This window comes from Salvia splendens, chromosome 5, assembly GCF_004379255.2.
Source record: "Salvia splendens isolate huo1 chromosome 5, SspV2, whole genome shotgun sequence".
Lineage (NCBI taxonomy): Eukaryota > Viridiplantae > Streptophyta > Magnoliopsida > Lamiales > Lamiaceae > Salvia > Salvia splendens.
The window spans coordinates 3,382,789-3,407,267 of record NC_056036.1 but is presented as its reverse complement, the minus strand read 5'-3'; the positions used below and the strand labels follow the sequence as shown (position 1 = coordinate 3,407,267).

At 37.7% G+C, this 24,479-nt stretch overlaps 4 protein-coding genes across 4 annotated transcripts; 3 read left to right on the top strand and 1 right to left on the bottom strand.

The window, feature by feature from the left end:
• Nucleotides 1-842: 842 nt before the first annotated feature.
• LOC121803529 (membrane protein PM19L-like) lies at nt 843-1,994 on the top strand. The gene is made up of 3 exons (XM_042203166.1): nt 843-972; nt 1,047-1,224; nt 1,655-1,994. The coding sequence occupies exons 1-3, from the start codon at nt 843-845 to the stop codon at nt 1,878-1,880; spliced, it is 534 nt and encodes a 177-aa protein (XP_042059100.1). The 3' UTR covers nt 1,881-1,994.
• Nucleotides 1,995-13,174: 11,180 nt separating this feature from the next.
• On the top strand, nt 13,175-14,451 carry LOC121804414 (MYB-like transcription factor EOBI). The gene is made up of 3 exons (XM_042203952.1): nt 13,175-13,395; nt 13,579-13,708; nt 13,789-14,451. The coding sequence occupies exons 1-3, from the start codon at nt 13,242-13,244 to the stop codon at nt 14,204-14,206; spliced, it is 702 nt and encodes a 233-aa protein (XP_042059886.1). The 5' UTR covers nt 13,175-13,241; the 3' UTR covers nt 14,207-14,451.
• Nucleotides 14,452-15,650: 1,199 nt separating this feature from the next.
• LOC121804412 (haloacid dehalogenase-like hydrolase domain-containing protein At2g33255) lies at nt 15,651-18,660 on the bottom strand. Its single transcript, XM_042203950.1, has 5 exons — nt 18,213-18,660; nt 17,142-17,184; nt 16,659-16,719; nt 16,320-16,454; nt 15,651-16,142 (listed from the first exon to the last, which is right to left on the bottom strand). The coding sequence occupies exons 1-5, from the start codon at nt 18,535-18,537 to the stop codon at nt 15,954-15,956; spliced, it is 753 nt and encodes a 250-aa protein (XP_042059884.1). The 5' UTR covers nt 18,538-18,660; the 3' UTR covers nt 15,651-15,953.
• Nucleotides 18,661-19,473: 813 nt separating this feature from the next.
• LOC121804415 (ammonium transporter 1 member 1-like) lies at nt 19,474-20,252 on the top strand. Its single transcript, XM_042203953.1, has one exon. The coding sequence runs from the start codon at nt 19,743-19,745 to the stop codon at nt 20,184-20,186; it is 444 nt and encodes a 147-aa protein (XP_042059887.1). The 5' UTR covers nt 19,474-19,742; the 3' UTR covers nt 20,187-20,252.
• Nucleotides 20,253-24,479: the final 4,227 nt, after the last annotated feature.

The following is a 24,479-nucleotide window of genomic DNA, read 5'->3' as shown; positions in this document are numbered from 1 at the left end:
TCAAGATCATACTTACATAAGATATTAAAATATTTATAAAAATATTATTTTATCTTTTAGCGTATTTGTATTAAATTATTTAATGAATTATATTTTATACGTATACACATAAGTCTACCTTCATATTTTTCTCTCTCCCAAATTTTCTATCGCCCCCCTCCAAAAGAGCATACTAATCCACTATACTCCTACAACGCATGCTTGCTAGTAGTAAAGGCAAAGTTGAAGACAATGAAACATAGAAAACTCTTACTTCAACAACAAAACCCAACAAATATTATCTCATCATTACAATTTATAAGCATCTGTCATTCACACAGATAAATCCATCATACGCATATAGTCAAAAATAATGTATATATGTCCGAATTCATTTAAAGAGAGCTGTTAATGTAAATGAAGTTTTTTTGTTACTATAACTTATCTAGTAAACAGATGTTGTAGCGTCAATATAATTTCGAATTAGTAAATTGCATTAAAATAAATGTCATGTTTTAGGAGTATGTATATAAGTATATTAATCCTCAAAGTATAAGAGTGATGAAAATAAGTGGAGATGCTTTGAATTGAATGTGCAGTGAAGAAGAGAAGAATTGAGGTTAATGTGGATATGGACAGTGCCGATAAGAGAAGACAGATAATATTCTTTAAAGACAGAAACGATGCAATAAACGGACACGTGTCTCTACACATGTTAACCGCTCAAACTACAACCGCGCCACGTGTCTCTTCCACCAAAACACCTTCCCTTTTGCTCAATTTCCCTACTCCTCTCTCACTATATATACGTGTATCACTGTTCAGCAACTGGATAAACCTCAAAGAAAGAAAGAAAGAAAGAAATGGCGAGAACGGTTGCAAGGAATTTGGCGGCGCCGTTGCTGTTCTTGAATTTGATTATGTATTTCATTGTGTTGGGATTTGCTAGCTGGTGCCTGAATCGGTACATCAACGGCCAGACTGCTCATCCAAGTAAGCCCCATCACTATTATTGTTTACTTGACTGAGTAGTAGTATTATGTATGGAGTAATGATCGATGTTGCAGGCATGGGCGGCAACGGAGCGACGCCTCATTTCCTGTCGTTTGCGATACTTGCTAGTGTTCTAGGAATAGTCTCGAAGATTGCTGGTGGGAGCCACCTCCGGGCGTGGAGGAATGACAGTCTCGCCGCCGCTGGCTCATCTTCCATCGTGGCGTGGGCTGTCACCGCCCTTGCTTCCGGGTAACTAGTTAATAATCCCGTCTTTCGTCTACAACTAATACTTTTGTTACTTTGAGTTTTCACTATTTTGTGTGAATTGTTCTACATATATAGATCCTCTCACCACAAAAAACCATGTAAAATTTACTACTTTGTAATATAAAGTATGAAAAAGAGATACAAGTACGAGAGAGAGAGAGAAAATTGAGTAAAAAAATGAAAGCAATTTTTTATTTTTAGTATTTCTATTTGAACTAGGGAGTAGGGCTCAAGTCCTTAGTAAGTTAAATTGTGTATTCATTATAATACAATATAACTTTTGCTATTATGTGTATCCTTGTGAAAATCTGTATCATAAAAAATACTATAAATTATTATCTCAAATTTTAAAGTTTCAAGGAAGGATATATAATTCCTAGAAAGATTAATGTGATATTGAGAGAATGTGCAGTTTGGCTTGCAAGGAAATAAACGTAGGAGGGTGGAGAGGGTGGAGGCTGAGGGTGCTGGAAGGCTTCGTGATAGTGCTAGCGTTTACGCAACTGCTCTACGTCTTGCTCCTTCACGCCGGCATCTTTAGCAGCAGTTACGGCCCGGGCTACAGGAATCACGATTACGGCCTTGGAGGTCCGGGGGCTGAGCCTGTGCCACCCAAGGCCACCGGCGTTGGAATTTGAGTTTAGCTGTACAATGCTGTGATCAGTTGTTAAGTCTCTTCTTTTTTTCTTCTAATTATGTAGTAGTTTTGTGTTCTTGCATGTGTATTTTTGGTTGTGAATTACGTTGCTTTAGTTGCGGTGTATGAAGTGTAGATGTTCACTCCTCCTCTTTTTTGAGGATTGGTACTGTAATTTGGATATGACATTACTTTCTATGTACACTGAATAAGTATGTAAATTCTGATTTTATTACAAATTTTGCATATCCTACTTCTACGCAATTCACAGGATTCAACAACGCAATCGGTATTTCACGATCAAGCTAAGGGGTTAATACTGTTTGTAGTAGTGGTTTGTATATATCCTATTAACAGTTGGAATAGGGTGGATATTAAAAAACTGGATTCTTCCTATATCTATGAATTCCATTGGAACTAGAAATGATACCTTAGAAAAAAATTGGTTGGGTCTTCCAATTTAAACATTTTACTTGATTAATATTTAAATTCGGTTTAGTATAATAAATTATGTTTCATGTAAATATGTAGTGTTTTCGCCGCCATTGTTTTCTGTTGCATTCCGATACCCAGAGATCTGGAGTTCTAAAATGTTTGATTGCATAATAATAGTTTCCAATTTCAATAATTCCAAATTGATGAAATTTTGCTACGATTTTATGATAGCAATTTATGCAAAATAAGGGTTCGTGAACTGATTATGATTTCGTGATGCTATAAATCTATGCAAAACGAATTGTGTAACGCATTTGTAAATATTAAGCAAAATCACTGTTACATCTCCTGTTTCAAGACATTGCTGGAATTACATGGACCACTTTTGATTCTTTCTAGATACTTTAGTCTCTAATATAATGATTTTTTTTTTTTTTTTTTTTTTTTTTTTTTTTTTTTTTAATCAAACACCTCTACGGTGGAGGGTTCGTGGGTCCCTCATCCCTATATTTCCACAAGAGATAATTACAAGGCGTGGCCACACCCAAAAGTGGTGTGCCGTAACAAAATCAAGAGTAGTATGCGGTCCGATCCCACAAGGTTCGGACCTCATCATACTCCTTTCCAAAAAACAATTAACCACAAAGCTAGTCACTATTGTCTCCCGTCGTCTCATGATCAACTTTGATGCCCGTCCCCGTCTAGGTTTCGGATGTGCGACACTCCCATCTCGTCCAATCTAACCAAGTCCAATAGTTCTCTCGGTGCTGAGTTGTAGTGCATTCGTAGGCCACTGTCTTGGACTAGCCCCATTTTCGCAAGGAAGTCCGCCGCTTTGTTCCCCTCCCTGTGTATGAAGGTGGCTCGGAATTTGAGTTGGCGTTTGAGAATGGTTAGTTGCGCCACCGCTTGCCGAGCGAGTGCCGGCCCCCATCCCGTCCCATTGACCAATTTGATTGCTTGCTCTGCATCTGACTCAATCCAGATTGGTAGGCCGTATTCCTTGGCTATATTTAGCCCGTGAATCATGGCCACCAGCTCCGCTTCTAACGCCGAGTGGGCTTCAAGGGGTGTGCTGACGGCGACGAGCATCTTACCCGAGTGGTCTCGAATAATCCCGCCAGCCCCTGTACTGCCGTTCGCTTCATTATAGGAGCCATCCGTGTTGAGCATCTTACCCGAGTAGTCTCTAATATAATGATAACTTGTTTTCTTTTACAAGATCGATTTTTGGGAATAATGTTCGATATTTTTGAGGTGGCTTTTGGGGGTTTAATTTGGGGCTTTATATAGTTTTTAAATTGGGCCTTTTGAAATTTGTGAAGTATTTGTACAGATTCTTTGTAATAGGTATTCGAATTATCTGCACGTACGCCCACTTAGCTATAAATGGGCTCTTAAATATGTTTATCTGGATTTTACTTTATCCAATTTCTAATTTCCTTGTTCTATAGTAGTGGAGACATTTATTTTCAGCACGAAAATTAAGGAAAATGTATGTAATGTATTAAATAAAAGAAAATAGAGAGGAAAAAGTAGAGATAATAAAGTAAGAGAAGGAAAAGTAAAAATGGCAAAATATGTTAGTCCCTCCGTGCGCCATTAAGAGTCTCATTTATGGGCGGCACGAGTTTTAAGAAATATTGAGAAAAGTGGGTGGAAAAAATTTAGTGGAATAGGGGTCCCACTTGTATATATTAGTTTTAAATGAAATGTGATTTGAATGAGTTAGTGTAAGATGGGACCCTACTGGGACTTCTATTCGCGGAAGGACTAAAATGAAAAAACGGAACTCCTATTCGCGGACAGAGGGAGTACTTTTTACTAAAAAAGAAAAATGACTCTACTATTACCAAATGCCTAAAATGAAAAAATGATTCTACTATTATGTAATGGAGGAGTACTATAGTACTCCCTCCGTTCTACGGTAGTTGAGCCATTTCATTTTCTGCACTTATTTTAGAAAAATGATATTTAAAGTGGAGAAAAAGTAAAGTAAGAAAGAGAATAATGTAGATAAGACTCTTATCTACCTTATTCTTTCATTTATTTTACTCGCTCTATATTTTAACTATTTATTATCATTTTTACAAAACGAAGGCAGAAAATGAAATAACTCAGCTACCGCAAAACGGAGAGAGTAGCTTTTTAACTGGCAATTCTAAAATACTGTAATTAGCCATATCATGTAGTGCCGTAGTGGATTGTGGGCCCTAAATTGGAACTTACAAACAAGTACTACACGTATTATATTTTGTGTGTCCCCCAAATTGTAATTTGAAAAACGCATTGATTGTAGTACTTACTCCCCCGTCTCAAAGAAGATTTGAGACAACCTCTTTCTTGGGTGGCACGAAAATATATGCAACTTTATTTTGTGGGTGAAGTGGAGAAAGTAAAGTAAGAGAAAAAGAATAAAGTAGAAATAAATGTGTTTCTATTTTTAGTAATGAGTCATCTTAATTGGGACAAACCAGAAAAAAAAAGTGGGTCATTTTTAATGGGACGGAGGAGGTACTACTTAAGATCATAACATCATAATAAAGAATTTATTAATAGATCTCACGACTTAGAATATTAACCGTTAAAATTGGTACTATACTGAATAAGAGAAAAAAATAATACTGTAATTTCCAGTGGAATATATCATCAGGAAGTTAGAACAGTCTTCTAATTAGTGGTTGACTTGCTTTTTTTCACAGTGCACTCTTTTGGTTGCAATTAGTGAAGGATCAATTGAAATATAGGTATGGTAGTCAAGATAATAGGCCGGTTAAGATATTATCATTTTTTATTTATTTTATCAGTATGTTTCCATTTTATCTAACAATACAACAATGATTTTTTACTGATTTTTTTATTTACCTTTTTTTAAATATCACTAACTCTTCCTTCTATTGGCCATACGCATATAAAATGAATTCATATCATTTCAAATCTTATCATCTTGTTTTATCTAAGTTTAAGGTACTTTATAATTATAACTATTTGATCTCATAAATATAAAATTTAAAAATAGATATGTTAGTTTTATTATTTGTGATAGGATAATATAAATTTATAAATGACAATGTTGAAGTCCAAACCATTAGATTCGGAGGGTAAAAAGAAGGTGAAGTAAAATTACAGAGAAAAGAAGAGAAATAATGTACTTTCACTTTTTTCTCTAAATGTAATAATTAATAATATAACGTGGTTAAACATTATTTTGAGAAAAAGTCTAACATGTGTTGCTGGGATAACTCCAACAATTTTTAGTGGTTCCAGTAAAGTATGAGACGCACGAGTTGCACTTATGAATTAGAGATTACATATTTTTCTTTGCACCAAACTCTTTTATTTGGATTAAGACAGGACTACAACTTAATTTCTTTAGCTAATTATACACTTATAACCATAATTACATCGTCTACTTCAATATGTTCTAAGCTTATCCCTTTTCAAAAGTTCAAAATGTGTGTGTTTCACAATCATAATTTTATAGCCTTTTTCGTCCATTAACTTAGTTAGAAAAATCTTATTTAATTTTATCATATAAGTTCTTTTTAAATATTAGGCTATACTCATAATTGAAACTATAATGATTATGTTTAGGAATTAATTTCAGTCTATTTGTTTGGCACAAATTATTTCATCCGAAAGTGACCTGATTCCAGATTTTTCGGTTCATATGTTTAGTTAATCTTTTAATTATATACGAAAAATAATAAGAATATGAAAATGCGAAACATAGCGTAAAGCCATCTGCAACGCTGTCTTTTAACCGTCCCTTAAATTACTATCCATGGGCCCCACCGTACTTTTTTACTTCATCTCTTAACTAAGGGACGGAACCTGCAACCCTTCATCTCTTATCCGCCCCTTAACCGTCTCTTAAATTACTATTCATTCAATTTCATTTTTTATTTTCCAACCAAATTCAATTAATAAAAACACACTTCATTAAATAAAATAAAAGTACAACATAAAATAAAAGTACAACTTAAAATTTTAAAAATAAAAAAAAACACATAATTAAAATCCTAAAAAATAAAAATTACATATTTTAAAATACAATTTTATAGAAAATAAAAAAACTACTCTACTGGCGAATCATCCCCCGAAGGCGGTGGAGGTGCACTGAAGCCACCTGGAGGCGGAATACCAAGTTGTCTTGCCATAAACTCAATTCCGGCAAGATAGGCTTGGTATTGGGGAGGCGTCATGCGGGAAGTGTCTGTCATTGTGGCGGCCATGTACATGGACATTAGGGAGTTCGAGGGTGCCCCCGTGCCCGAGCCCGCCTGTCTTGATTCGACTCGGCCCCTCCTCCCTCTAGCCGTCTTCGCCGCATTTCTCCCTTGCGGCCGACGACGCCCACGAGAGGACCCCCTCGCATCGTCTGCCGTGCCCTCAACCTCCGGCGAGGCAAACTCTTGTGCGACCCTGCCCGAACCGCCCTCACTAGATGAGTATTGCCCACCCACCGTGTGCTTCATGCATTTCGAGGTCGAGCCCGAGCTGGACCAGACACCGCCGACCCACCTTTTCTCGTATTTGACGACCTCCCAAACATTGACATGTTTGAATTGTTTGGCGGTGTCGTCGAAGTAGACTCGCAAAGCCGACCTTAGAATGTCGGCTCCCGTGGCTCCGCTTTGGTAATGAGCCGCTTCACTCTTGTAGATGGCGCATAATTTTTTGACCTCTCTGTCGACTCGGTCAAAGTGAGCGCGGATCATCTTATATGTGCGGCGGCGGGACCCCTTCGGCTTAATCTCGTGGTAGGCCTCGGTGACATTTTCCCAGAAGCACTTCCGGGATTCTTGATTCCCGACGATGGGATCGTACGAGACGCTGATCCAGGCGTTATACACCGCCAGTGTTTCTTTGGGGCTGTACGGATGCCGGCCTAGATCCTCCTCCTCGTCCGCCTCCGCCCTGGAGCTTCCACCGTCTCGGCCTTCTTCCGGAGTGGGTTCAACGGAATAATCCTCCCGAATCTGGAATAATCCCTGCTAATACCTCGGGGCGGAGGGACGGGCGTATGCATCCACATCAAAATGGGGTGGTTGGCGTCGACGAACCGGAACCACCACCCAGAACATTGTACATGCCCCCAGTCGCCGAACGAGTTGATGTCGAACCCGCCGGAGCTGCCACCGCCAGAGTTTCCGTCGCCGGACATTTTGTGATGAGAGGTTAGATGAAAATTGAAGAGGAAATGAGGATGATTTGGGAAGAATAGATGTGTATTTGTGTGTGAAATGAGGATGAATTATGAGTATTTATAGAGTAAAAAAATAAAAAATAATAAAAAAGAAAAACGGCAATATTAACGGTAATATTACCGTTTTTCATTTTTTAATTTTTTTATTCGAATTTAAAAAAAATGATTTATTGTGTCAGCGTGACGATGCCCACTCGCGGGCCGGCGAGTGGGCGTCACGCATGGTGCCGGAGCGCGCCACGTCCTGCTGGCACGTGGCGAGGTCTCTCGCCATCCGTCTTGGCGGGGCGGAACGCTCGGCGGGCTGGGGACGAGACGGTGCGCTGCAACGCGTCACGCCGCCGTCTCGTCTCGGCGTGACGGATTACGGGCCACCCGCATGACGCGTTGCGGGTGGCCTATCATTTATGAGTTTTTATTCCTAGCCCCTTTTGGTATTTTTTTTTTCATTTTCAAGATTCTTACCTAAGTATTTATCATTTAAATTATCTCATTTAAATCCCACTTTAACCATTTATATATCAAATTGTCAAAAATTTATACTATAATGATTATATAAATCCACTGGGTTATCAAGCTAAAATGTTTTTTTTTTAATACTTAAAAGATGCTCGAAGAATTTAAAAAAAATAATAATTAGCGTCAGAAAAGTAATACTCACAAAAACAGTTCAGAATAGTTAAAATCCGATTAGCCCGTTCAAACTGCAGGCTTGATATGGAAAACGACTAGCCACATTACTTTGACCCATGATTCATGATTATCACATTGGAGTCCAGATAAAATGCAAGTTGTATTACACAATAATTATTCTAATCTGCCTCCTTAATTAACTATTTTTTCTCTCTTTTTACCTGCCTTGATTACTACAACCAAAACATTAGTCAAACAAACTTGCATCCTGTTATTTTCTTTTCACTGCACTCAACACATAATGGTTTCAAGAGATCATAAAATTGAGAATGGAATACTTATTATCGAATTTACACTTTTTTACTTTGTCTCCTTTCAATAAAATTATTTAAACAGTCGACTATAATGGTTGCGTTGAAGGCAAAATATCATTAGAGAACACCTAAGATCATTATTAGAGAAAAATTATTGTTATGAATAATAGTGATATTTTCGTGACTTGTTGCAAAAGTGATTTTTTTTTCCTACTTAATGTTGCTCAAAAATGACAAATTAATCATTGTTAATTTAAGTTTTAATACAAAATTTAATATTAGTAAAGTTAATGTACTTTTAAAAAGTTTACCGAGTGATTTACAATAATTTTTGTAAAGAAAACTTGATTCGCATTAAATCGTAGAAATGACTGTTTAATCCCTTTTTAAGAGTGTCCACTATAGTAGGACGCGGCTACAGCCGCGTCTTGGGGGCGGTGGGCGGGCGGCTATAGTGGGGAAGGTGGGCGGACAACTTTTGGGGCTATTGGGGGGGGCGGACTCGAGATAGCCGCGTTCGCAGCGAGGACGCGACTATTGGAGGGATGTGAAAATGTGGAATTTTGTATTTGGAATTTTGGGGCTATTGGAGGTGTCCACTATAGTGGCGGAAATAGAATTTTGGGGCTATGGACAATAAAATTGGGGCTATGGACAAAAGCTGGGGCGGGGCTATTGGGCGTGTCCGCCTTATAGTGGATCCTCTAACCGACCAAAATGAACTTTTTTTTTTCTCTTCCTCCACTTATGAGTTTGTGCCTGCAGTTCGATGCCTGCAATTTGTGTATGATGCCAACTGTGGGCCCAACGCGTAAACCTTTTTGTTTGAAATGGACCTACAATTATTGGTTGGTCAACAAAAGAGTTGGGCTCTTGGAGTTTTGGGCCCAATTTTTTCCTTGAATATTGAATGTTGTTCTTCATCGTTTTTATTTTGAGTTGTTAATTGTTATTAATCAAATTTAATTATGCTTGGAACTCATTTTCAAGCGCCTAAACATGGCCCTACATTGTAATAATCCACCCATGTCGACCATTAACATTATGATGATTTGATTTTCATACAATCTTGTACAAGATCAAAACTCATATTGAATTCTATATTTATTGTTTATTTTTAATAATATTTGGGCTTAATAATTATTATTATTATAATTGTTAGTAGCTGAAATGCTAATAAATAAATCTTTCCAAAGTCTACAATAGTAGGGATATATGGATTTTAGCATATGAACTAGAGATGTTATAATTTGATACCGTGTGAATTAGGTCGATATTGTTTAGCTAATGAGTCACACTTTCCTAATTTAAAAGGTCATGACTTCAAAGTCCATTATAACTTTTAAAATCGAGATAATTTGTACGATAATATAACTACCTATAGTGAAGACATGGGTCTCGAACGACTTAGAAAAACACATGTCATCTCTATATCCAAATGTCTTTGAACATTTCAATAATTTGTTGGAGTTCCTGATTTATGCAATAATATTGATTAATGAGATTGGGTTCCTTTACGACTTTACTTACTTAGACTTAGAAGAAGATGCAGAGGTTATTACCTAATGAAAGTGTGTTTGTCTTGATTTTTTTTTAAACAAAAAATAGACGTTACAAATTCCTCAAAACTAATTTATGGAGTAATTGTTATTACAAACTAGAGTCTCTTTAAATCAATGGTAGATATATCCCATGTTGATTAAACAAGTTTGTTTATTATCTAAATGAAGTTTAAACAACAATACTCGTGTAATATATAAATAAGATTATTACAAGCATTATTCTTAGTGCTAAGAGTACAAAAGAGTACTAAAGATGAAGTTGAGATCAGATACTTTTATTTGAATAATAGCAGAAAATGACGGAAAGAATTATACGGTAATCCAGATTAGTGTTCTATTAGGACTCGCAATTATGTACTAAGATTCAGCAAATCCAACAACATTCATAATATCAAATTATTAAATCAAAAGCTAACCTTTCTAGAAACTATACTTTGCAATGTCCTAATTAACACCATTTCATAATCTCAACTAAAAAACAAAACAAAAGCAATTGTACTAATTAAGTGTTTTTTCCACCCACCATCTCACATCTTCTTATCCTAATCCACTAAAATATTAAAAAATTCAGAACGAAAAAGATCAAACTTCCTTAAGGATATCTATACATGACGACGATGATCTAATAATTGGGATTTGAAGGTTTAATTTTTCGGATGAGATCCTCTGTCCCACAATTTCCCGTGTTTCACTATTTATTTAATTATTTTAATAATATTTTTGGAGTATAAATTATACTATGAGATTAATATTTGCAATAGAAGTTAGAATTTTAAACATTCTTATCCCAGTAATAATTTCACTATTTTAATCATGTAGTATAAATTACAACGCGTGGGGAGCTTAAGCTTGGTGCCATGTACTATAAAATTTCAATGTAAATTGTAAATCATGTCATGAGATAAAATGGTGAATGATTTTCGAATAAGAGTAGCAAGAAGCATGATTCACCGATCCCCAACTAAGATTTAGATTAATCTTTAAATTTGAGCTTAATTAGAACGGATACATTAGAGTTTACTAAAAAAATAGATGTACAAAGCAAACCATTAGAAAGCATAGTCTAAAGTAGTTAATTGCATAAATAACAACTTATAATCTCATCATAGATATATAGCAATAAAAATCACATCTTTGATATGACTATTCAACTTACTATTCTAGATTGATAAAGAAATGAAAATACATAATTATGAAAAAGAAAATTTTTTATTGCTCTTGATCATGATTTTATCTTCTTAAATTTTTTTGCTCTGTTTCATTTTATTAAAAAAAAAGAGAAAAAGAAAGAAGAAGTCGATCCATATGATGCAAGATAATTGCTTTGTGGTCTTCCACTTTACAAGTCCTTTTCCAAAGCTATTCATTCACTAAATTATGCTTCGAAAACTTTTGGCAAAATAATTATTCCATCCTTGTCCGTACCTAGCACGGATTATTTTTAATTTCTATTAATTAAACAAACTAAAAATAAAGCATGAATTATGTATTAACTATATTTGAAAAAAGTGGCGCATGGCCAGATGAACGATTCTCCACTGAATTAAAGTTATAATCTATTGTCATCATATTTTGTATATATATGAAAGTATTGAACCTGTATTAAACATAGTAAAGTATATAAATTAATGAATCTAGCTAGTATTATTGTAATTTGATGAATAAATTTGTTTAATTAATGATAAACATTAGAAATATGATGCAAGGTGAAATTACCTTGATTGATGGTTATATGCATGAATATGAATTTTATCAATATTTTCTAAGTCAAATGTTTACAAATGGCATGTTTAGCACATAATCATATTTACTCATTTAATAATTGGACTATGAACTAGTAAATATAAATATAATTCATCCAAAATACGTCCACCAAACTAGTAAGAGAAAATGCAATTAATTAATTACAAATTAAATCAGTTGTCCAATTCCATGAACCCTTCATTAATTACCTCTACAGATAGAATTAAACATATTTCTATTCCCCTATATATGGCGATCTTTAAGAGCTCTGACGTTGCCAAAAAAAGCACAAAAAAGATTTAAATCAATTTAATAAATAAACAAAAACACTTAATTTAATTAGATGATCAAGTCTTAAATTCTTGATAGAGATGCATCAACTACAGTACTATGCACTTTTTTATACACTAAATTAATGAAGCACTGTCCGAAAAGCCATCATCCTAGTACACCTGTCGCCTAATGACGCAATTAGAGCGTAATTAAATCAATAATTAATTCCCTCAATGCCCATAAATAGCATCAAACAAATCATATTTAATCAAAAGGATGGTGATTAGCTTGCATCTATCGCCTTACGAAGTAAGCAAATTCAACACTTGGTCACATCCCATTGGCCACCTAGTGGTTTTCAACCTTAAAAAATTAGCCACCCACTTAATTTAATTTGATTTAGGAATAACAAGACAAAGTGCTTTGTGCCTAGATGCACAAGCCCATCGTTCTACGTGGCCAAATCCTAATGAAACTCACCACCTTTCTTGTCCAAACTTTAACATCAACATCATATTCATTTTTATTTTCGCTTATATTCTTCTGGAGTATCATACCATGTCACCTATGTCCTTAACAAATCTTTCTTTTTTCTATTTTTATGGCGCAAGAAGAATTTTCGATATGCACTCAATAAACTCTTGTTCATATACAAAAGAAGTAAGTCATATTTCAAAACCAATTTTTACGTGCCTAAATTAACTTGAGGTATATTGTAATGTTAGAGTGATGTTTATGGATTTGTAAGTGTGCGTGCTTAGGTTTCTTCGATTAAATAGAAGGTTCGAGCTAAGAACGACGATCAATAAAGTACTAGAAACAAGAACAGAAATTAACATATAGACAAAAATAAAAGCTGTATCAACAACCACTACAAAAGAAAAGCAATGGACGAACACAAGAAAACATAAACAGCGGACGTGCTTATGTAAGAAGCATCGTGGAGGGTATTTAAGTATTTTCACATGTTATTGAGGTGGGATAGAGTTGATCTTTAGATTGTGTGAAGAGGTGTGATTATACTGATTATGTGACAATGACATCAAATTTTGACTGAGGACCATAGTTTTTTTCTCCCCTATATAAATATGCACCTTATGTCATAGAATTTTGAGGACAACTAAGATATCTTACATAAAACAACTTATTACATAAACCCCCCCAACCACACTAATCATAGACTTAAGTTATACATGCCTTGGGGGGCAATGTCACAACATATGGGGTGGGGTGCCACAGATGAGGGGTGGCGAAAGGGGCCATGGACTGTCGAAGAAGACAGACTCCTCATTGAGTATGTCAAATCCAATGGCGAAGGCCGTTGGAACAATGTGGCTAGGCTTGCAGGTACATCCGAGCACCCACCCTTTTGTGTGCTCGGTAACCTCTTCTTGAATTTTTTGTGCACCAAAAACAGCCGAGCACTTGCCAGAAAACCTGACAAGTGCTCAGTGCTCGATAAATTGAGCTAGCTAAAGCCCGTTTTTTTAGTAGTATCTTGTGATTGAAAGATTTATGTTTGATTTGTAGGGCTGAAGAGGAATGGCAAGAGTTGTAGGTTGAGATGGGTGAACTACTTGAGGCCTGATCTCAAGAGGGGCCAAATTACCCCTCATGAAGAAAGGATCATTCTTGAATTACATGCTAGATGGGGCAATAGGTGCAATTTTTAAATTTCACCCTCACTTTCTTTATTAATAATAATTGTTCCAATTTTACTTATATTTTGAATGAATATAGATGGTCAACTATTGCCAGAAGCTTACCGGGAAGAACTGACAACGAGATAAAAAACTACTGGAGAACTCATTTCAAGAAAAAATCCAAATCCTCCTCGGGCAACGCAGAGAAGACGCGGGCACGTCTTTTGAGGAGGCAGCAGTTTCAACTTCAGCAGCAGCAGCAACAACAACAACGACAACAACAGCAATACGAGCAGGATCAGATAGACATGAAAAGAATCATCGCAGCGCTGCTCGATGATCACGAGACGAGTACTCCCTCTGACCTGACCGCCTCCGACGAGCAAGGACTCTTGGTGATTAGTAACTGCGCAGCGTCGGCGCCGGAGGAGGAGGTGGTGTGGGATGGACTCTGGAACTTGGAAGGTCTCCATGGGAATTACGTGGCAGGCAAAGCAAATTTAGATTACTATTGAAATTTCCCCTTTTACTTAATTGATCAGTATTAAATACTGGTTTTTGTTGTTTGTGCTACTACTGAAACAATTGAGAACCAAAGAAGGTTTTCAATTGGGAGATTATGATTTCTTCTTGCTTGAAGAAATTTATGTTTTGCAGATAATAATTTCTCATGGTCTCTCCTAATATAGTTTGGACGTGGTAGCATGTCCAAATTTATGTTTTGTTAGTAAACAGCAGTTTTAAGCAGCCAAGCTGGATATATTTTAGTGTGTTTATGTCTCTATATTTTTATAGAGTTATACATATTCAAACAAGTACTAATAAGTTATCTGAAAATGATTTTCGTTAAGATCAAAATCTTTGTTATTACTAGTATACTGGAGTAGTAATATGCAGCTATAACAAAAAAGGGAGAAAAGAAGAAATTTATATTATAATATGTCCTTTTTAGACATATAATAATGGTAAAATGTTCGAGAATATTAAAGACGGTGTTTAAAAGATGAATCAACATCTTTTGTTTGGTGAATGCTTTTGCGAAGTGTTTGCTGATCTGTATTATATACTACTTAAATAAGTATTTGAGATTTGAGAATGTTGTCAAATAATACCTCTGCCGTGAATAACAGTCTCATTTTTCCATTTTGGTCCGTCTGTGATATATCATAATTTGATTCACCATGACCCCAGCAAATTCGGATGTTGGCAGATAACAAAACGATACGAACTTTGTGTTTTTGTGAAAATTTTATTAAACTACAACATTCTTATTTTAATTTTTAATGCTTCATCTGTTCCCTATTAATTGTCCACTTTTGCAATTTATGTCTTTCCTCATGTAATTATCCAATTTCACATCTATAAATAATACTCCATCCGACTTTAAGTGACACATTTTCCTTTTTGAGATGTCCCGCTCTAAATAAAACATTATTAAAAATGACATCACTCTCTCTACTTTTTTCCTCTCTCTTACTTTGTTATCTCAATTTAACTCACAAAACAATAGTACTACATAAACTCTCATGCCGAAAAGAAATGCTCCACTTAGACTGGGACGGAAGGAGTAAATAGGTCTCACATTCTACTAAATTATTTCACTAACATTTTATTATAGTAAAACTTCTAAGTGAAACTTATATTCTACTAACGTTTTTAATCAACTTACTTTTACATTTTCTTAATACCCCTGCCGAAATCAAAGTTAACAATTATTGGGGACGGAGGAAGTACATGGGAGCAATGAGTGATTTAATTCCGAAACCAAAAAGTATCGTAGTATTATCGTACAAATTTTACATTTTCTTTTAATTTCTAAATCACATAGTTAGATGCACATTTTTGTGGCAATCAAAAGGCACCAAATGGCCCAACTTATCACACTCGCATAATATTTACGTCTTGAAGGTTTGAGTGTAATGGACTCATCCATACAAAATCGAAAACAAAAAACAAATCAATCAAAGTAGTCCAGAAATTAACTGAATAATCCACACACACATTTACAGAGGTTATGGTACAAATCACATAATGTTTTGGGTCCTCCATCAAGCAAGAAAAAAAAATGATGTTTAAAGTTCAAGAAGCCTTCTCTCTACCAATCTAAGTTATTCAGTTTGAAAGCAAACATATCGTTCACTTAAAAACGCGCCTCTTGTTAATTTTCCTACTACCACAAACATTTAGTAACCATGATACATTGCAAGACAACTACAGAAATTTAAAGCTTACAGAAATGCTGACTTCCCATTGTGAGTGTCTTCAATTGTGAACCATCGAGTTGGGCTCAGAAGTAAGGTTGAAATTGTTTTCCAGAATAGTACGTAGTTCAGAAAGAGAAGACACTTTGTAATCTGGCTTGAATTCGACATCTTGGAATTCAGGGGCATCATACCTTCCCGTTTCATCGAGCAAGCATGCAAAAGCTCCGGCTCTTTTCCCACAGGCCACCTGAAAAGGATGAAAACAAGATCTTACAGTGATAAAAGACAGCAAGATCAACTATGTGAACAGACTTAATGTATCTACTGTCACAAATTCTTACGAGCATTCAACCAAGGAAAAGGGTTCGATTGCCTAACATCAACTTATATGAGGAAGGCCTTCTCATCAAGAAAGCAAACTTACGTCATCCTTGAGACTATCCCCAACCATCATAACCTCATCAGGTTCCATATTCCAAATTGCACATATATGTAGAAGTGGAGCAGGGTCCGGTTTGTAAGGCCGATACTCCCTACTTAATGCAGGGGAAAATGACATCTGAAAAAAAAAGAACTGGAGATTTGAACAGAAAAATCAAAACTAGACTCCATTGGTCAATCTTGACCCAACTCATGAGTGCCACTTATAAATAACTCGCGTATGGAAAATTTGTATAAAAAAAAGTATTAAAGTCAGTATAAAGACAATAGTTAAACATGATAATGAAGAAATTAGTATCATCTAAACCATTTTGAAGCTTACCCCAAACCGTTTGTGGAATATATCAACTGCATCCTTCACATTTCTTGTGATTAATCCTCTCCTGAAAATAAAAACTAGCAATGAAGTCAATATTCACATCATTGGTGTGTACTACGGATTAAACCTCTCCATTGTATTCAGCATATACAGACGGAAGCACATAAATTAGAGAACAATTTAATTTTCTTTTTATGGTCAAATGGTTTGCTGAGTTCTTCTCACTAATTATTGATATTTTATCTTTACATAATGTAGATAAAAAACTTTACTACTATTAAAGAAGAGCAAGAGATGAATATGAGAGTGAAATGAGTACAAGATAGAATAGGAAGCCAGCAACAAAATACATACAAAAAAAATTTCTACTGCTTTTGCAGACATAAAAACATAAAACAGTACAATATCCAAACAAATATACTACACCAATACACCAGCCATAATAACCACAACTTAGTAAGTATGAACTATGAACTAAAAAATTACCTAATATTCTTCGAGTTGAGAAATTCACAAAGTTCCGATGCACCTGCAGCAATACTCAACTCTTCAATCAAAGCATAATATACAACCAAAACTTAAGACCTCGCCTGTCAAATTTACAAAACATTAAAAATCAGATTCAGAAGTAGGATCCATATAGAACAAAGAGGGAATGCTGACAAAAATATTCAACTATATGTTTTAGTCCCCTGATCCATACAAGAGCAATCTAATGAATCACCAGACAATTTCGTTCACTCATTCTACACTTTGAGCAGCTGAGAGAGCATGGAGGACCCCTCATATTTTGGGAATTTCACATTTATCCTAAACATTTTATTATTCATCCATGAATGAGAGTGTTTAGGAATCAGTTGTAGATCCTCCTTTCATCTACGATCACATGGTGAAAGGCGATAAGTTATCTTATGGCAGTATGTCCTTCACCACATTTTTTGGTTTATAGCACAATGTTGTTCAGCTACAATCACATGGTGAAAGGCGACAAGTTATCTTATGATAGTATCTCCTTCACCAAACTTTTTGGATAACAGCAGCATGCTGCACAAAATATTGGAAACTACTAAAAACACAAATCAAACACAGTTTCTAGGTTTTGAAGCAAAAATAAAGCTGCAAGGTTTCTTAGCTTTGGTTGTAATTCATTAAGATGCTCAACTTGAAGTCCTGGGCACTGGAATTGAATGTTGTAGAAAGCTCTATACTAGATGAATTATGTATTGGCTGATTGACTCTATTGCAAGAATAACACATTGCAAAATTGGAAACGAGCTTAAGCAACTAGGACCACCTAACAAGATTAGAAACAACAGCCACAAAATGAGCTTGAAACACACAATTATTCAATGGCTTCACTTTCAGTTTCAACCCACAGCCACAAGATGCAAACTTGGGACAATTCAACGCACCATTTCTGAGGCGAGCCCTAATTTTCAATCTACTTTGAATCATTTACATCATATCATCAATTAAGAATACTATCTTGATTCAAATTGGTGGCTATATCACGAAATCAAGCAAATTAAGAAATTGGGGGAAATGAGAAAGCCTAACCGGGCATAATTTGGAGCTTATCCGATCCCTGTTTCTCAAAATCGGCAATAATCTCGTAGGCCCTCTTCTGCTTATCGGGTCTCCAGGTCTCAATGTGGTGCAAAATATCGATGCCGGAGGGGCTCCCGGACTTGATCCTGAGGTACTCTTGGTCGCCGAGGACGGCTCTGTACATGGCGGGGAAGTCGATGACGGGGACGGTTAGGGTTCCGTCCATGTCGAAGACGACGCCTCGCAGTTTGGGGGTGACGGAGGAGGTGGTCATTGACGAGAATGCCCTGGCGGGGTTGAGGAAGAGGAGAGGTCGAGAGCAGAGGAGTGGCATAACATATGGAATGGAGCTGCCCGATTATGGCGGACGGATGTTTCAATGGACTGCACGCACTTACCCACCGTCCAATTTCTCCCACAAAAATCATTTTGAATTTTTTAATTCTATTTTCCGATTTTTTTTACACATTAAAAATTAATAAAAAATTAAACTGTCTAGTTTCTTTACTAGTCCATACATTTCAATTAGGGCAATTTTCATATATTTTCAAGGGTCGATATTTTTCTTAGATAATTTGTGGATTTAGGCATTTTTAGTTAAGAAAACGAATGGTGAATGACTGGATGTATTTTAAGTTAATAAAGTGTATTAACAAGATTTGGATTATATTGAAAATATGGGATTCTTTTGAAAGTAAAAATATGTTTTTTACTTCATTTCTTTGATCTACTTTTTCATTTATTTATTATACTTTATCTAGTACTCCATCCATTCCAAATCAAGAGGATTCTCGTTTTCCATTTTAGGTTGTCTCGCATTAGAAGTCTTAGTTCATTTATTCCATAAATATTAATATGCCCCACATTCTATTCTCATTTCTCATTTGAAATGAGACCACATTCTACTATCTTCTTTCATCAACTACTATATGTTTTTACATTTTTTAAAATTCGTGGTAGACTCAATTGAGACTACTAATATGGAACAGAGGGTGCATATAAAAAATGGAGGAAATTCAATTCTGTGAATTCCGAAACTGATAATTCTCCAAAATTTGTAGTTAAAGAGAAACCACCCATAATATTCAAGAAGATAGAAGAAATGTTGCTGACCACAGAAGAATCTTGGATTATGTGATGTGATCCTCAGCAAATCCCACCTTATTTTCCGCACGTGCCATAAATAACAGCAGTCATATAGTCCCATGAATCTCTCGCCCAAGATTCGATCCTATTAGGATTCTTTCAATCAGAAATTGATACTCTCGAATATACCTCCAAATATGACTCAAATTCATTCAATAAAGTCACGGGTCCATGTCCATCTAAATCATTATTAACATATGGGCTCAAAATGAATCTTAATTTTTATCAGTAGATGTAATTAATACTCCCTATATAGTTAATTCCAATAAATTAAGCAATATAAAGCCATAATCACTCAACAGAAAGCCCTTTTCTCCTATAAATCTAGTTGCCAGCCCCAATTTTCCATCAAATTTTCTTGTATTTAAATTTCTCCGAATCGGAACTCTATCCATGGCTTCATTAGACGCCCAGCTGGCGCCGCTCCTCGGCGCCAACGCCACGAACGCCTCCGCTGCGGCGGACTACATCTGCCGCCAGTTCTCCGCCGTGTCAGACAGATTCACAGACACCTCCTACGCCGTGGACTCCACTTACCTCCTCTTCTCCGCGTACCTCGTCTTCTCAATGCAGCTCGGCTTCGCCATGCTCTGCGCCGGCTCCGTCCGCTCCAAGAACACCATGAACATCATGCTCACCAACGTCCTCGACGCAGCCACCGGCGGCATCTTCTACTACCTCTTCGGCTTTGCCTTCGCCTTCGGCTCCCCCTCCAACGGCTTCATCGGCCGCCACTTCTTCAGCCTCAAAGAAATCCCCTCCCCCCTCTTCGACTACAGCCACTTCCTCTACCAATGGGCATTCGCCATCGCCGCCGCCGGCATCACCAGCGGCTGATATTCACGGCGCTGTTCGCGACGGAAGAGTACGTGAACGAGGTGTACCCGGGGCGGGCGGGTTGGCCGTTCGGGTTGTTTATGGGAGGCGGCCCATTTGGTTCAGATTGTGGTGATTGTCGGGTGGGTCAGTGTTACCATGGGCCCTTTGTTTTACGGTTTGCATAAGCTGAAGCTTCTTCGGATATTGGGTATGGATCTGACCCGACATGGTGGGTTAGCTTACGTGTATGAGGATGATTCGCGGGATAATGGGGTGCGAAATGGTAGGGCAGAATCATTTCCAGCAATGGCTACAATTTAGTTTATTTTGTTATTTTATTTTTAAATACAGTTATTTTCAAGAATCATGATAGTATATGAATATTTGTGATTGATATGTTGATTAACTTTTTGTGCATTCTTTTTCTAAAGTATATTGCATACTGTGGTTCGATTAGATTGGCGTTGCTTCGTTACTTTGTTAGTGGTTGAAGAACGGACTATATTGATTATGTTTCGTATGTTTTCTTTTTTATTAGTATGATTTCGTAACACAGGAATATTCCAATGACAAGATGTTTATGTGTAAGCCACTGTTTTCGTATGTTATGTTTATATAAAAAAGACTATTTTGTGTGATCTTCATATATGATTTGCGAAATTCTTTCTTCAATATTTGTGAATTTGATGGGGTGCGTACTAAACAAGCCCAACAGCAATGACGGCCCATCAGCCCGAAGCCCAAGGAAGAGTATGAGTTCGGCATTACCAAAGAGTTCGGAGGAGTTCGGCATTACCAAAGAGTTCGGCCTCAGCCTACAGCTCGGTAAAAGCCAACCAATCAAGCTCTGCTCTCAGGTCGGCATCAAGCTCTACTCTCAGATCGGCAACCAAAGCAGTTCGGTCTCAGTTTTCGACCGAACAAGGAGTTAGTGGACCCATGCAGGATTTCCACGACTTCCAACATACCCACTACCACGTGGCGTCAACTCAGGCCACGATCTTAGGCCATGACCTACACGACCTCCACGACCTAGAGTGATGATGTAAGCCACGATCTTAGTTCAATGTATAAATAGAACTTAGATCTGATAGAAAAGGGTTAGAATCTCTCTAGAGAAATAATCATATAGCAAGTCTGTGTTGTAAGCTGTAATTCGCAGATCAAGCAATACAAACCTGCCCCCATTTCTCCCCGTGGACGTAGATTTACCTCAGTAAATCGAACCACGTAAAATTCTCTGTGTCGTAATTTATTTTTACGAGCATTCATCATCATCAAAAATTCGCCGATTCATCACTGGCGCCGTCTGTGGGAAACAGAGAACCAAATTTGTGATAAAGCGAATTTTTGACCATTTTTTCAACCCAAAAAATGCATACCAGATCGCAGAGTACCCGTATTCCTGCCCGTGAGAACCAGGAGGAAGCCAATCCATCCCATAGGTCTGGAAAACAGCCTAGGGATAAATCCACCACCAGTTCTCATGGTGGAGGAACAAGCCGCTCCAAAAGCCGTCACACCGAGTCTTCCCAGCAGCCCGATTTGAACGAGGCTGTCAAGCTGTTTTTGGCTGAAAAGCAGGAGGAATTCTTAACCTTCCTGCAGAGAAGCCAAAAGCAGCCGGAGGCGAAAACGGCGGATTCTCCCTCTCCCTCCATACGAGACAGTCACTACCGCAGTAGTGTCATGTCTTCCAGAAGAAAGAATCATCGGTACCGGAATCACAGGAGAACTCCATCTCCTCCATACCGAAGAAATGTCGGGTTCGCCATGTACGGAGCATTGAGGACTCCGTTCTCGGACGATATTACCCGAACTTCCCTACCACAGGACTACCGAACTCCGTCGATAACCTATGACGGACTCGTGGATCCTCATGATTTCTTGGGACGCTATCAATATAACATGGCGAACCAGGGTCTCAACGAGGTCCACATGTGCAAGCTGTTTCCCGAGCTGCTTATCGGGAACGCAAGAAGGTGGTTCGATAGCCTCCCCCAAGGCAGCATTAGATCCTACCGAGATCTAATGGATGCTTTCCACAGGAGGTTCTTTCAGAAAGCGGAAGCCCGAAGCACTTCGGCTCAGCTGCTTTCTATACGTCAAGGTCGCGACGAAAAGATCAGCGATTTTATGACGAGATTCCACAAGGAATGCCTACAAGTAGATAATCTCAATGATCTACTTGTCATTTCGGCATTCCAAAATGGAATCCTGCCCGGAGCTCTCTACAGAAAGCTCGTGGAGTGCGGTCCGCAAACAGCTCAAGAGATGTGGGACATTGCGGACAAGTTTTCTCGTGCCGATGAGGCAGACCGTCGAAAACGGTCTTTAGACAGCTCATCTGGAGAAGACAAAAAGAAGCCCGGTCATAGCGATCAGAGGCATCCTCGCCGAACACCTTCTCCACTAAAGGAGGGATAGCGGTCATCCGAGGTGATCGAAAAAGAGCAAGTGTGTTCGCAGATTGCGCTTAAAAGTGCCGAGCAATCAGTTCGGCACCATCAAGCATAGCAATCACAGCAGCCGGAATCAGAGGCCGGCGAAATGACCGAAGTCACACCGGAGCCGAACTCGATGGTGTACGGCACTGAAGCCGTGATTCCGGTTGAGATCGGCATATCCAGTCCCCGAACTCAATTTCTCCTCAGAAATGAATGGTGACGGACTAAGAGCCGAACTACATCTGGCCGAAGAAAGAAGAGAATTGGCCTGCATAAAAGCAGCCAAGTACAAGGAGCAAGTAGCCCGGTATTATAACCAAAGGGTGAAAAAGCTGCAATTTCAAGTGGGAGATCTCATCTTGAGAAACAACGAAGTAAGCCGAGCAGAAAAGCTGGGCGAACTCGAACCCACATGGGAAGGTCCACATCGGGTGTCAGAAGTCCTCGGCAAAGGGTCTTGCAAATTGACTCACGTCAGGAGCACAAGTACCCCGAACATGGTACGTTTCCAACCTCAAAAAGTTCCATTTGTAAGAGACAGTCCGGTCAGTCAGTCTTATGTGTTTTCTTTGTTTTTTACTTGTTTTTGTCTATATGCGTTTTGTCTGTCTATGTGCGTGTCGTCTCTTACAAATGTTACTGAGGTATCTTGTTCTTCGAAGGCTGATCCCCTTCTTAGAACATAAACAAGCCAAATATTGTGTGTCAAAGCTTCTAAAGAGGATACAAGACCACAATTCAGCTTAAACAAGCAGTTCGTCCGAAACGAGCTGCAACAAGCCCACGATTGTGCGTCAAAGCTTCTAAAGAGGATACAAGACCACAATTCAGCTTAAACAAGCAGTTCGTCCGAAACGAGCTGCAACAAGCCAAAGATTGTGTGTCAAAGCTTCTAAAGAGGATACAAGACCACAATTTTGCTTAAGAATCAAGCACTTCGTCTGAAACGAACTGCAACAAAAGTCCGATTCTCGCGATAAAACTTGCCTGAATTAGGACAAGGGAAAGTCCAATCCATGCGATAAAACTCGCCGAATTAGGACGACCAAGTTCGGTCAAAGCAGTTTACCTCATAAGACCGAGGACGACCATGTCTAGTCAAAGAGGTTTACTGCATAAGACCACTTCGGTTAACTGGGAAAGTCCGATCCACGCGATAAAACTCGCCGAATTAGGACAAGGGAAAGTTCGATCCCGGCGACAAAAATCGCCAAATTAGAACACAGACTAAAGACGAGTCCGGTCAAAAGATGTTTATTTCATCAGACCAAAGACGAGTCCGGTCAAAGATGTTTATTTCATCAGACCAAAGACGAGTCCGGTCAAAGATGTTTATTTCATCAGACTAAAGACGAGTCCGGTCAAAGATGTTTATTTCATCAGACTAAAGACGAGTCCGGTCAAAAGATGTTTATTTCATCAGACCAAAGATGAGTCCGGTCAAAGATGTTTATTTCATCAGACCAAAGACGAGTCCGGTCAAAGATGTTTATTTCATCAGACCAAAGACGATTCCGGTCAAAGATGTTTATTTCATCAGACCAAAGACGAGTCCGGTCAAAGATGTTTATTTCATCAGACCAAAGACGAGTCCGGGCAAAGATGTTTATTTCATCAGACCAAAGACGAGTCCGGGCAAAGATGTTTATTTCATCAGACCAAGGACCAAGTCCGGTCAAAGAAGTTTACTTCATAAGATCAAGGACCAAGTCCGGTCAAAGAAGTTTACTTCATAAGACCGAGGACAAGTACGATGAAATTTTTTCGCTAAGCTGTAAATACAGTGTTAGAAGCGAAAACAAAATTTCATTTTCAAATCTTGTTCGGCATACAACTCCGCTACCCTACAAAATGGCGTTACGCT

What these genes read in the sequence shown, in the direction of transcription:
- LOC121803529 (XM_042203166.1), top strand. Translation starts at nt 843, where the DNA reads ATGGCGAGAACGGTTGCAAGGAATTTGGCGGCGCCGTTGCTGTTCTTG. An exon ending in CGGCCAGACTGCTCATCCAA is followed by an intron (nt 973 to 1,046) that starts GTAAGCCCCATC and finishes TCGATGTTGCAG; the next exon opens with GCATGGGCGGCAACGGAGCG. An exon ending in GTCACCGCCCTTGCTTCCGG is followed by an intron (nt 1,225 to 1,654) that starts GTAACTAGTTAA and finishes GAGAATGTGCAG; the next exon opens with TTTGGCTTGCAAGGAAATAA.
- LOC121804414 (XM_042203952.1), top strand. Translation starts at nt 13,242, where the DNA reads ATGCCTTGGGGGGCAATGTCACAACATATGGGGTGGGGTGCCACAGAT. An exon ending in CAATGTGGCTAGGCTTGCAG is followed by an intron (nt 13,396 to 13,578) that starts GTACATCCGAGC and finishes TTTGATTTGTAG; the next exon opens with GGCTGAAGAGGAATGGCAAG. An exon ending in CATGCTAGATGGGGCAATAG is followed by an intron (nt 13,709 to 13,788) that starts GTGCAATTTTTA and finishes GAATGAATATAG; the next exon opens with ATGGTCAACTATTGCCAGAA.
- LOC121804412 (XM_042203950.1), bottom strand. Translation starts at nt 18,537, where the DNA reads ATGCCACTCCTCTGCTCTCGACCTCTCCTCTTCCTCAACCCCGCCAGG. An exon ending in CTCAACTCGAAGAATATTAG is followed by an intron (nt 16,720 to 17,141) that starts GTAATTTTTTAG and finishes TTTTATTTTCAG; the next exon opens with GAGAGGATTAATCACAAGAA. An exon ending in GGGATAGTCTCAAGGATGAC is followed by an intron (nt 16,143 to 16,319) that starts GTAAGTTTGCTT and finishes CATCCTTTTCAG; the next exon opens with GTGGCCTGTGGGAAAAGAGC.
- LOC121804415 (XM_042203953.1), top strand. Translation starts at nt 19,743, where the DNA reads ATGGCTTCATTAGACGCCCAGCTGGCGCCGCTCCTCGGCGCCAACGCC.